We start from the raw sequence: 13358 nt of genomic DNA, 5'->3' as shown, positions 1-13358 counted from the left end.
CTACTTGGCAAATTCAAGTGTTAGCCTAATAGCATTACTGCATAGGTCATTTTTTTGTTGTTTTGGTGAAACTACAACAAATGTAACCACAAACATGACACATTTAATTGTAAGTAATCTTTTTCAGATTACCATGAGCTGGGTGACTGAATAATCACAGGATACACAGGATCTGTGGATACATTATTTATTTTCAGTTTTAAGTATTACATGTTAAGTCAAAACAATTTAAGGACTAAAGAACTGACATGAGATCTGACATACTGTAGTGTGTGTATAGAAAAAAAAAATCCTCTCACCCCCTGTGGGGATGCTGTGTTAACCTTCTTCAGGCTCAAGTCGTCTCCAAGAGAGAGGCGAATTCAAGGAGTCATGGCTCAGTCAAACATCTCAGGTCTGGTCTATTACTAACTTTTCAACTTATACTGAAGATACTGTGCAATACTCAACCTTCCACTCTGTGAGGTCCCTAAGTGAGGAAGATTTACACACACCTGCATCCATCCATTTTCTGAGCCACTTATCCTCATGAGGGTCGCAGGAGCCAATCCCAGCTATCTTCGGGCAGGAGGCGGGGGATGCCCTCAACTGGTTGCCAGCCAATCGCAGGGCACATAGAGACAGAAAACAGTCACACTCATCATCACACCTGAGGGCAACTTAGAGTGTCCAATTAATGTGTGGGAGGAAACTGGAGTGCCCGGAGAAAACCCACACAGGCAGGGCTGGGATTACTGTGCTAGCAATGTGTGTATATACACACACGCACACATACAGTGCCTTGTGAAAGTGTTCGGCCCCCTTGAACATTTCAACCTTGTCATATTTCAGGCTTTAAACAATGATATAAAAACAAAAATCTTTGTCAATATTCAACAAGTGGGGCAGAATTGTTAAGTGGAACCAAATTTATTGGATATTTTAAACCTTTTTAACACATAAAAACTTGAAAAGTGGAGTATGCAATATTATTCGATCCCCTTGCATTAACACTTGCTCCAATGAAAGCTGCAAGTCGTTTGGGGTATGTATATCGGTTTTGCACATTGAGAGACTGAAATTCTTGCCCATTCTTCCTTGCAAAACAGCTCGAGCTCAGTGAGGATGGATGGAGAGTGTTTATGAACATGGGTCTTCAGCTCTGCCCACAGATTCTTGATTGGATTCAGGTCTAGACTTTGACTTGGCCATTCTAACATCTGAATATGTTTCTTTGTGAACCATTCCATTGTAAATTTGGCTTTTTGTTTTGGATTATTTTCCTGTTGGAAGATAAATCTCTGTCCCAGTCTCAGGTCTTTTGCAGACTCCAACAGGTTTTCTTCCAGAATGGTCCTGTATTTGGCTCCATTCATCTTCCCATCAATTTTAACCATCTTCCCTGTCCCTGCGAAAGGAAAGCGGGTGACTTTTTATGGATATCTTTGAGAAATTGCTTTCTTCTTGCCACTCTTCCATAAAGGCCAGATTTGTGCAGTATATGACAGATTGTTGTCCTATGGACAGACTCTCCCACCTCAGCTGTAGATCTCTACAGTTCATCCGGAGTGATCGTGGGCCTCTCGGCTGCATCTCTGATTACTTTTCTCATTGTACGAGGTGAAAGTTAGGAGGGACGGCCGGGTCTTGATAAGATTTGCATTGGTCTGATACTCCTTCCATTTCAATATGATTGGTTGCACAGTGCTCCTTGAGATGTTTAAAGCTTGGGAAATCTTTTTGTATCCAAATCCGGGTTCAAACCTTTCAACAACAGTATCTCGGGACTGCCAGGTGTGTTCCTTGGTCTTCATGATGGTCTCTGCACATTAAACAAAACCCTGAGACTATCACAGAGCAGGTGCATTTATACAAAGACTTGATTACACGCAGGTCGATTCTATTTACCATCAGCAGTCAAATTGGATCATTCAGAGATCCTCACTGAACCTCTAGTGAGTTTGCACCACTGAAAGTAAAGGGACCGTATAATATTGCACCCCACACTTTTCAGTTTTTTATTTGTTAAAAAAGTATAAAATATCCAATGATTGTGTCCCACTTGTTGATTCTTGACAAAAAAATGATATATATTTATGTTTGAAGCATGAAATGTGGCAAAAGGTTGAAAAGTTCAAGAGGGCCAAATACTTTCCCAAGGCATTGCATTTTATATATATATATATATATATATATATATATATACAGTGAAAAAAATGGGTATTGGAACACCCGACTATATTGCAAGTTCTCCCACTTAGAAATCATGGAGGGGTCTCAAATATTAATCGTCGGTGCATCTCCACTGTGAGAGATAATCTAAAAAGAAAAATCCAGAAATCACAACGTATGATTTTTTTTAACAATTTATTTGTGTGATACAGCTGCAAATAAGTATTTGAACACCTGTCTATCAGCTAGAATTCTGACCCTCAAAGACCTGTAAGGCCGCCTTTAAAAGTCCACCTCCACTCCATGTATTATCCTGAATCAGATGAACCTCTGTGAGGTTGTTAGCTGCATAAAGACACCCGTCAAACTTGTAACATAGCCAAGACCAAAGAGCTGTTCAAAGACACTTGAGACAAAATTGTAAAACTCTACATGGCTGGAAAGTATTGGTCAGGGGACTTGGTCAATGACCTAAAGAGAGCTGGGACCACCGATTCCAAGGTGAGTGTTGGTATTACGCTAAGACATCATGGTTTGAAATCATGCATGGCGCGGAAGGTTCCCCTGTTTAAATCAGCACATGTCAAGGCCCATCTTAAGTTTGGCAATGACCATTTGGATGATACAGAGGAGTCATGGGAGAAAGTTTTGTGGTCAAATGAGACCAACTTGGAACTTTTTGGTCATAATTCCACTCACCGTGTTTGGAGGAAGACGAATGATGAGTTCCATCCCAAGAACACCATCCCTACTGTGAGGCATGGGGGTGGTAGCATCATGCTTTGAGGGTGTTTTTCCTGCACATGGGACAGGACGACTGCACTGTATTAAGGAGAGGATGACCGCAGCCATGTATTATGAAATTTTACAACCTCTTTCCCTCAGTCAGAGAAATGAAGAAGGATCATGAGTGGGTCTTTCAACATGACAATGACCCGAAGCACACAGCCAGGAAAAGCCAAAGAGTGGCTCCATAAAAAGTATATCAAGGTTCTGGTGTGGCCTAGCCAGTCTCCAGACCTAAATCCAATAGAAAATCTTTGGAGGGAGCTGAAACTCTGTTTCTAAGCGACAGCCCAGAAACATGTCTGATCTAGAGAAGATCTGTGTGGAGGAGTGGGCCAAAATCCCTCCTGCAGTGTGTGCAGACCAAATAAATCATTAAAAAAAAAATCATACATTGTGATTTCTGGATTTTTCTTTTGAGATTCTTTCTTTCACAGTGGCCATGCACCTACGACGAAAATTTCAGACCCCTCCATAATTTCTAAGTGGGAGAACTTACAATAAAGCAGGGTGTTCAAATACTTATTTTATACACACACATACATACATACATGTGCACACACACGCACACACACACACACACACACACACACACACACACACACACACACATATATATATATATATATAGTACTATAGTTGAGGTGCTGAATTGGGACCTTTTTTTTTTGTCAGAATCAAATCAAAAATACATGGAGACCAAACAGAACATGCAAGTAACAAAATTACTAAAAGAAAGCCAAAACAAGAGAAATGGGGACAACACAAACAAAATAAAAATTCCTCTGTGAAATTTGTCACCAAATCATAAAATGGAATGCTTTGATTCATGTGCACATAGGCACACACACTTCCCGTATGTCTCATGCTCAAATGGAATAAAACTAGTCTCAGAGGACAGACAAAGGTGATCGTGTTGTCTCAGCCAGGTCAGGTGAAATGATCACAATTTTGTACAATTTGTCATCAAAACCAGGACAGGGTGACAAGATGAATGCTTTATTTGTTTTTGGTAGTGTGCTACATTATTGTACAAATACAGGCAACTTCATCTTGTTCTCACATACTCATGACTCATGTCATCCCTACCCTGTCAGATTATGGTAGAGTTTTGAGGAAGATGGCAGCCAGGCATACAGGCCTGTCTAGTAGATGGCAAGAGAGCAGTATGGGGCTTCGTTTTGCTCTCAGCAGCAGCCTCCCGATGAAGGCTTGACGGTAGTGCCAGGGGTCAGCTTCACATTCGGCTTCTCACTACCACCAGCTGCAGCCCCGGGGCCCATTCTCTTTTTAATTTCTGCTGCCATGGTCATAAAGGCCTGCTCCACATTGGTGGCATTCTTGGCGCTGGTTTCCAAGAACGGGATGCCCAGAGAATCGGCGAACTCCTGAACACAATGAGAGATCCGGCATGGGCAGGTCCATATGACAAAAAATTGGTTGACAGTGTTCCTTAGCTACAACGCAGTTCCCTGTACGCAGCCTCGCTATTCCATTGATTTTTTTTGTGTGTGTCCATGTGTAATTTTTTAGTTTAGCATACTGCAATAAGTTGCTACAGTGGAAAAAGATGCGACAGCAGAGCTACACCAGGGGGAAAAGGAATGGCCCGTCGCTATTAATATTTTCCCTTTCTGTCCAACCTCATAGATAAGATAGAATATATATTTTTCTTAAAACTATGTATATATATTTTTTATAGGAAAACGCTTAACCTGGTTAAAGCAGTGGAAAATGGATGACATGACGTTTAGATATTTCAGAAATATTTTAGCCTTGTTTCGTTCTAGAATTAGTGCCTTTTTTTAACTATCAAGTTTTGAACATTGAGTGTTTAAACAAAAGAAATGTCAGAAAATGTTAATACCTGTCTGAGAAAAGTTTTTGTATGTGGAGAGGGGTTTAACAGCCTTAAAAGAAAAATACTTTAAACAAAAAACAAAATATAAAAAAGTGCTCTAAATGGAAAAAACAAAACGTAAAACAGTAAATTTACTGTAAATAAAATGTAAACGTAACTGTAAATAAAAAAAAAACATCCTGTAAATGAAAGAAATGTATAAATGAATGAAAAAAGTTCGATTTCTAGTACATGAATTTTACTAAACGCGGATATGTTTTGGAATGTAACCCCCATGTTAAACGAGGGAACAGTCTCGATGTTACAAAATGTGTAACTGCGAATGGAACTAGGACTTATGTGTCTTCCAAACATCCTCAATTCCCTGTGTATATTTGTACAGGTCACAAACTACCATAACCTGCCTTTATGACAGTTTCAAGGTTAAAAGTGAGTGACTGCTTATTTAAACACTAAATTAGATGGGGAAAATTGCTTTCAAATTGCAACAGGCATTTCAAAATAATAATTGGGTTCTCATGGTAGAAAAAAGGCGTCACAGTGACGCAGCTGTAAGCCTATGGCCTCACAGTTCTGCGGACTAGGGTTTCGCCCCAGCTCCTCCTGTGTGGAATTACATGTCCCCCAATGCCTGTGTGGGTTTCCTTCAGGTGCTCCGGCTCCCTCCTGCGTCCCAGAGGCGTGCAGCATTGGTTGGATACTCTAGAGTGTCCCTACGTGTAATTATGAGTGCGAGTGTCGTTTGTCTTGATGTGCCCTGCGATTGGCTGGTGGCCAGTTCAGGGTGTACCTTGCCTCCTGCCCAATAACAGCCGGGATAGGCTCCAGCACTGCCGTGACCCTTATGAGGATAAGCGGCTAAGAAAATTAAATTTATGAGAGGAACGGTACCTAATAATGAATTTAAAAAAAATGGGATTCTGTGTATACACTAACTTACTTTGAAAAACAAAAAACATTGCTATATAATGATGTATATCAAATCTATTGGAACCACTAACAAATTGGGAAATTTATCAGCATTGATGTGTAAAACCATTTCTGTAATTGATAATTCATTTAATGATCTTCTTTTTCTTCTTCTTTTCCTTTCGGCTTGTCCCGTTAGGGGTCGCCACAGCGTGTCATCTTTTGCCATCTTAGCCTATCTCCTGCATCTTCCTCTCGAACCCCAACTGCCCTCATGTCTTCCCTCACCACATCCATAAACCTTCTCTTTGGTCTTCCTCTCGCTCTTTTGCCCGGGAGCGCCATCCTCAGCATCCTTCTACCAATATACTCACTCTCTCGCCTCTGAACATGTCCAAACCATCGAAGTCTGCTCTCTCGAATCTTGTCTCCAAAACATCCAGCTTTGGCCGTCCCTCGAATGAGCTCATTTCTAATCCTATCCAACCTGGTCACTCCGAGCGAGAACCTCAACATCTTCATTTCTGCCACCTCCAGTTCAGCTTCCTGTTGTTTCTTCAGTGCCACCGTCTCTAATCCGTACATCATGGCCGGCCTCACCACTGTTTTGTAAACTTTGCCCTTCATCCTAGCAGACACTCTTCTGTCACATAACACACCAGACACCTTTCGCCAGCTGTTCCAACCTGCTTGGACCCGTTTCTTCACTTCCTGACCACACTCTCCATTGCTCTGTATTGTTGACCCCAAGTATTTGAAGTCATCCACCCTCGCTATCTCTTCTCCCTGTAGCCTCACTCTTCCCCCTCTACTTTTCTCATTCACGCACATATATTGTTTTACTTCGGCTAAGCTTCATTCCTCTCCTTTCCAGTGCATGTCTCCATCTTTCCAATTGTTCCTCTGCATGCTCCCTGCTTTCACTGCATATGACAATATCATCTGCGAACATCATGGTCCAAGGGGATTCCAGTCTAACCTCATCTGTCAGCCTATCCATTACCACTGCAAACAGGAAGGGGCTCAGAGCTGATCCCTGATGCAGTCCCACCTCCACCTTAAATTCCTCTGTCACACCTAAGGCACACCTCACCATTGTTCTGCTACCATCATACATGTCCTGTACTATTTTAACATACTTCTCTGCCACACCAGACTTACGCATGCAGTACCACAGTTCCTCTCTTGGTACTCTGTCATAGGCTTTCTCTAGATCCACAAAGACACAATGTAGCTCCTTCTGACCTTCTCTGTACTTTTCCACGAGCATCCTCAAGGCAAATAATGCATCTGTGGTACTCTTTCTAGGCATGAAACCATACTGTTGCTCGCAGTATTATATATATATATATATATATATATATATAATATATATATATATATATATATATATATATATATATATATACATAATTCATTTAATGATAATTCATTTAAATCATTGTCACATACAGACATCTGATGGTGATGCTGACGCAAGTCTTTGATAAATTGAAAAAAAAATGTAACAGGTTACTGTGCTTCAATAACTTGATTATTGTCATTTGTCTGTTCATGAATTAACATCAACTGTACATGCAGCTTCACCCGAGCACTGATAGACGATTGAGAAGCGGTACGGGAAGTGTTTTAACATACATCGGCACTACTGATGTTCCAAGTGAGTATAAATTGGCTGATCAATTTGGCAGCAGGATTTGAGTCCTCAGGGTGTTGTCTACATTTTTTATCCTCTTTAACTCATTTAATCCCTGATGTTTTTTAAAACTGAACCTCTCGTGCGACCCATTTTAGAGAACCTTGATCTATCTCTCAAGGCACACAGAATATTGTGTCCTATGGGGTATATAAACATGGCACCCACCAAAAACAGTTTTGTTCCATCGCTTGTTTCAACCTTATTCCATTATTTAGTAATTAGTGGTACAACTGCTTCCATCTAGTGTTCATTTTTATTTGGATTAAAATTGCTCTCAGACCTAATCCTATGGTGAGGAGTGACGTCAGCCAGCGTCTGAAGCTTATTGATGCGGAAAAAAAAACATAGAAGATGTTAAACTAAGTCATTGGGATTAGGTGATCAAGTTCTCTGCACTTACAATACCAAAACTCTGTGAGGCCAACATAGCCACCGCCTATACGACATCAATAAATGACTGATCGACATGCCTATTCAGGGTTAATACTCAGTCTGACCAAAAAAATGTAAGGGATTTTTAGGGGCATTCTTAGGGGCTGACACGAAAAATTTAGGGCCGTCACGGAAAAAATTTAGGGCCATCGTGGGAAATCAAGAGTAAGGAAAAAAAGACTGTTCTTGGTTCATCAAATGTTCCAGTACCTCAGTACCTGTGACAGTGATCACCTGTCGCCCCTTGTGGTAGGTCTCATTGTATATGACCATTGTCAAGGTCTTCACATAACAGTCTACAGAAAAACAGATTCTAACTACAATTGCAACTATATACACAAATGTCTTCTACTGATGTCTGTCTCAGCACCCCTACGAGTCTCGCTCCTTGAGCCTACCCAGGGCCTCCTCTATTTGTTGCTGCAGAAGTGCCAAAGTGGCTCTCTTGTCCTTTGCTCTGCCTCTGGGTGCATTGGCCTCGGTGATAAACCTCAGATTCCTCTTTTCTTCTGCCTCTTCACACAGCCTGTCAGCCTTCTCAATAAGCGTAGATATGTCAGTCTCTATTCTGGCTTTTTTTGGCTTTGAGGCAGTAGAGATGAAAAGTGGGCAGCGATGCCAAATGGATGGAGCAAGGTACAAAGTCTTCCTTTCTCACAGTGGTAGTTTTATGCAATGTCACTGTCTGGGAACATGACTGCAAACACTTTGGAATTATTTTCACAAGATTTGTAACTGTAATGGCTGAAGATCACTTTTAAGGTCCACACGATCTCTGCCTTTAACGAGTCTGTCTTCGTGTATTGAACTACATTCATAAAGCCTGACTTCCGGCTGGTTGAAGTCGATGACTGGACAACTGTAGGTGCGCATGCACTGCGAGTACCACTGCCTCAAGTTGATGCTTCACTATCTTGGTATTTTAGAAACAGATTCATACCACCGGAAGATGAGAGAGAGTCTTCGCCAAATCAGCGTGTCTCCTGTTTTTCCGGTGCGACTCCAGGGCTTTGACGCCCATCTTTTCAAGCTGGTAACTGTGCTTGCACAGATGGCAGTAAATCATGTAGCCATCTTTAGGATCTCGACAAACCCAACTCCCAAACTCCTTACTTTCAACCCAAGCATATTGAAAAATGCACTTCCCCATGATACAAGTTGGATCGATGAAAGAACTACGCTACATCGTAACGAAGACAAAGTGAAATGCCTACTCACGGAAACAAACAATGGGATATCGACAAGATGGCGACTAGTTGTCAACACGGTGACTTCTGTTGACAATTTCCTGCTGTTTTGGACGCCAGACGGATCGCTTTTTTTTTTTTTTTAAAGATTTTTTTTTAAGGGAGAATTTTGGCGGTAGAGGTCCTCCCTTTGATTTTTTTTTTATTTAAGGCCTTTTTAGGGGCTTTACTGGTTTTCGGGGATTTTTAAGGACTTTTAGGAGCCCCTAAATGCACCTTTGAAAATTTAGGGGTTTTTAAGGACTTTTAAGGCCGCGTGCGAACCCTGCTATTTTAAAGGTCACATTTGCCTTTGCCCAGCAACATCTGAGGAAAAGTGTGGAAAGCCAGAAAGCATACTATGACCAGAAAACAGCACAGAATGAACTCCAAATAGGGCACAATGTGTGGTGTTATCTGTTTGCACAACCATGCAACAATAATCACAAAACCCTACGCCCCACTAATAGTTATACTTAAGGGAATACACCGGTGATTACTGACCTCGACGATTATCTTGTTAACCTATTACAAATATAAGCATATCCGGAAAAATTCTAGTAAAAAAAATTGCAAATAACTAATGCGCTCTTTTATCCAAGTAATCATTTTTGTATGAGCGGCGCCATTTTGACCATTTTTACGAGGTCACATGACCTAAAAAACAGAAAGTGACGTATCCCGTGCGTAAACAAAGGAATACACAATCATGGACAGCGCTGATTTCTTGGATTTATCCTCATCTGATGAAATAGAAATATCAGTTGATCGGGAAGACGGAGGAATATGTCCACACGGATTTGAACCTGTGGCTGTAAATAATGGCTATTTGGACGGATCCTCGGATGGGAATGACGCGGAATCTGACTAGCTAACTAACCATGGCCCCAGAATGGTTGAACACTGATCATGTCGGAACAATAATTATGGAAACTTTTGACAAAGGTCGCTCAAAGAAAAAAATATGAGCAGTACCGAAGTTTTCAGCAAGAGTGGACAGCCTTTGTGGAGAGGGAGGGTTCTGCTGTGTTTAAATTCACAGATGGGGAGTTTGCCAAAGCATTCATATGCGACGGTGCCAATCAACATTTTGCCAACTTCGCATAAAGACAAGATAATCAAATGAATAAAAGAGATGCCTTTGTCGGCAAGAAGTGTTCACCATCATACCATCATAATGGCAAATCAAATTGAATTACATTCACAATTAACGAATGGAAGTCTCAACGCCTGCATGACGTATGAAGCACAAGAAGTCGCATTAATGGTAAAAAGTACTTTTGTCATCATTGGTTAGCAACTCCTTTTCCTTTCAGCTTGTGAAACCTTTGGATATGATCAAAGATCGCAGAAGTTACGCTTTTTGTGGCGCTATTATGGCGTGAATCAGCAGCGTGGCACATAAAGAATGATGTGGTAAACAACTTGAAGCTGCAATGAAGCATTCAACCCCTCGAGGACGAGGCTTTTCGGCAAGCAAAGGTTGGTTTGAAAAATTTCAAAAGCATGTGACAGCATGGTCCGAGCTGTCGAGTTTAGCAATTGTGTTGACAGCTTTGTCATGTTACAGGATTTGGATTAAATAAATTGTACATAACGTTACATTTGCTCTCTTGTTTTGCTTTTAATGCTCTTTTGTTATGCTTAATCTGTGTACATTAAGTGGCGTTTTCTTATTGACACACGGTTGCTTTATTTATAATATTTGCTGTGTAAATAAAGAGGATTTGTGGAGATGTGGCCAGAATGAGTTGGAAACGGTGAGAGAGAGACATCCTGCGTTCTCCTCGTGAATAAAAGAGAGGAGGAACTGCCACACCGGCAAATTGAAAGTGATCCAACAGTGGCACGCCGGAGGTGACGTCACAACAATGCGCCGCAGACATTCAGCTCTACACTCAAAGACATCACACGTTTGATTTGTTTGTGTACTGTAATATTTTTTTTTTTGTTATTGTTTAACCAAACACTTGTGTTGTAATTTAAGTCTCAAGTGGGCAAAGTATAAATGCTATACTGTTGATGAAACATTCTGGTACCCACATGGCAGCTCCAGCAGAAGTCTCTGAGTGATGAATGGTAACTATACAGTGATATAACACAGTAAGTATTTTTAAAATTTTGAATTATATTATTCATTTAAGGCGGCACTATGGCTCAACTGGTAAAGGGTTGGCCTCACAGTTCTGAGGACCCGGTAGGATCCAGTTGGCATGTCCTCCCCGTGCCTGCGTGGGTTTTCGCTTGGCACTCCAGTTTCCTCCCACATCCCAAAAACATGCAACATTAACTGGACACTCTAAATTGCCCCTAGGTGTGATGAGTGTGGCTGCTTATCTCTAACATGTGGAAGAAGGTTCTCTGGTCAGATGAAACCAAATCGAACTTTTTGGCCACAATGCAAAACGATATTTGGCGTAAAAGCAACACAGCTCATCACCTTGAACACACCATCCCCACTCTCAATCATGGTGGTGGCAGTGTCATGGTTTGGGCCTGCTTTTCTTCAGCAATGACAGAGAAGATGGTTAAAATTGATGGGAAGATGAATGGAGCCAAATACAGGACCATTCTGGAAAAAAACCTGTTGGAGTATGCAAAAGACCTGAGACTGGGACAGAGATTTATCTTCCAACAGGAAAATAATCCAAAACATAATCTGCAATCAAATAGTTCGCAAATATACATATCCAGGTGTTAAAATGGCCAGGTCAAAGTCCAGACCTGAATCCAATTGAGAATCTGTGGGCAGAGCTGAAGACTGCTGTTCACAATTGCTCTCCATCCAACCTCACTGAGCTCCAGCTGTTTTGCAAGGAAGAATGGGCAAGAATTTCAGTCTCTTGATGTGGAAAACTGAGAAAGACATATCCCAAGCGACTTGCAGCTATAATTGCTGCAAAAGGTGCCGCTACAAAGTATTAATGCAAGGGGGCCGAATAATATTGCACGCCCCACTTTTCAGGTTTTTATTTGTTAAAAAAGTTGAAAATATCCAATAAATTTCATTCCACTTCACGATTGTCTCCCACTAGTTGATTTTTGACAAAAAAAAAATACTATCTTTATGGTTGAAGCCTGAAATGTGGCAAAAGGTTGAAAACTTCAAGGGGGCCGAATTTTTCACAAGGCACTGTATGTGAGGGACGTAGTTCTCCACGGCCACACACATTCCCAGCACACCACAAGTGCACATATGGGGAAGCACAGCGTTATGTCTGGTATTTGACAGCTGCGGTGGTGGGCAGCGGCGTGGCCCTGTGCCGTTTTCTTGTGCGAGCTGATTACGTTTTTCATGCCACTTGTTGACGGATTGTTGTGTGTATATTGCATGTGTGTTCACAAGCGTCAGATAGCATAACTGCCTCGTCCCATGTCATTGCGTTACTGAGCCATATCAAGTCAAATTATATAATTATGTTTTGCCATGTCGCATTTTTGACATTGCTTCATGTTGTTTGGAACAAGCTTTCACAAATTTTTATTTCATTATGCACGAGAGAGCCTAAATTAACGAGAACTGACAAGAAAATGGTGGCATCATGTGCTGGAGACAGAGTAAAAATATAAAAAAAAAAAAAAAAAAAAAACCCTACTGACCCGAGTTAAGAAATGTTGGAAATTGGTACCACATTTTTTTTTATTTGGCCTTATTAAACTGAACATCTGTCATCTGTTTCGCACAGTAGTCGAGATTGTTTATTTTAATTAAACAAAACGATTACAATTTTTAAGTAGTTAAAAACAAGATCTATGTCACATACGAGCTCAGTCTTGAGCCATATTTACACCATGCTTTAAGCATGATGTCATCACACATTTAAATCAAGATAAAGCATGCACAGAGTTTTACTTCTGATCGGTTTGACAAGAAATATTCCAACCCTTTAAAACCAAATGAAATTTTTGGATGTGGTTTGTATATTGCGACTGAAGTGTTTATATGGAACATTGTCATTTGGTTTGGGCTTGTAAATAATAATACTGATTCAAAAGCATCCATCCATTTTCTGTATCACCTATTGTCACTAGGGTTACAGATGTGCTGGAGCCTATCCCAGCTATCTTTGGGTGAGAGGCAGAGTACACTTTGAACTGGTCGCCAGCCAATCGCAGGACACATATAGAAACAAACTGATTTGTACATGCATTCATACCTATAGGCAATTTAGAGTCTTCAATCAACCTACCACGCATGTATAAGGGTTATTCACCCTCACCAGAGTACCTGGAGAAAACACACATTAGGGACAGTAAGAACATGCAAACTCCACTAAACCCCACCATTTGAATT

General features: G+C 40.9%; 1 protein-coding gene across 3 annotated transcripts in view; it reads right to left on the bottom strand.

The window, feature by feature from the left end:
* Window positions 1-152: 152 nt before the first annotated feature.
* The window catches only part of LOC133509942 (ras-related protein ORAB-1-like), a 41728-nt gene continuing 28522 nt past the window's right edge, over window positions 153-13358 (bottom strand). For 2 of the 3 annotated variants that reach the window (XM_061837489.1, XM_061837487.1), the window contains one exon: window positions 3921-4325. In XM_061837489.1, the coding sequence (XP_061693473.1) occupies window positions 4125-4325 (201 nt within the window). In that variant the 3' untranslated portion in view covers window positions 3921-4124. Of the gene's footprint in view, window positions 589-3920; window positions 4326-13358 lie in introns of those variants that run through there. The other variant, XM_061837488.1, reaches the window with a different exon arrangement.

The sequence above is a fragment of the Syngnathoides biaculeatus genome, chromosome 12, assembly GCF_019802595.1.
Source record: "Syngnathoides biaculeatus isolate LvHL_M chromosome 12, ASM1980259v1, whole genome shotgun sequence".
NCBI classification, from domain to species: domain Eukaryota; kingdom Metazoa; phylum Chordata; class Actinopteri; order Syngnathiformes; family Syngnathidae; genus Syngnathoides; species Syngnathoides biaculeatus.
Note: the sequence above shows the minus strand (reverse complement) of the source record. Positions and strands in the feature narration are given on the sequence as shown.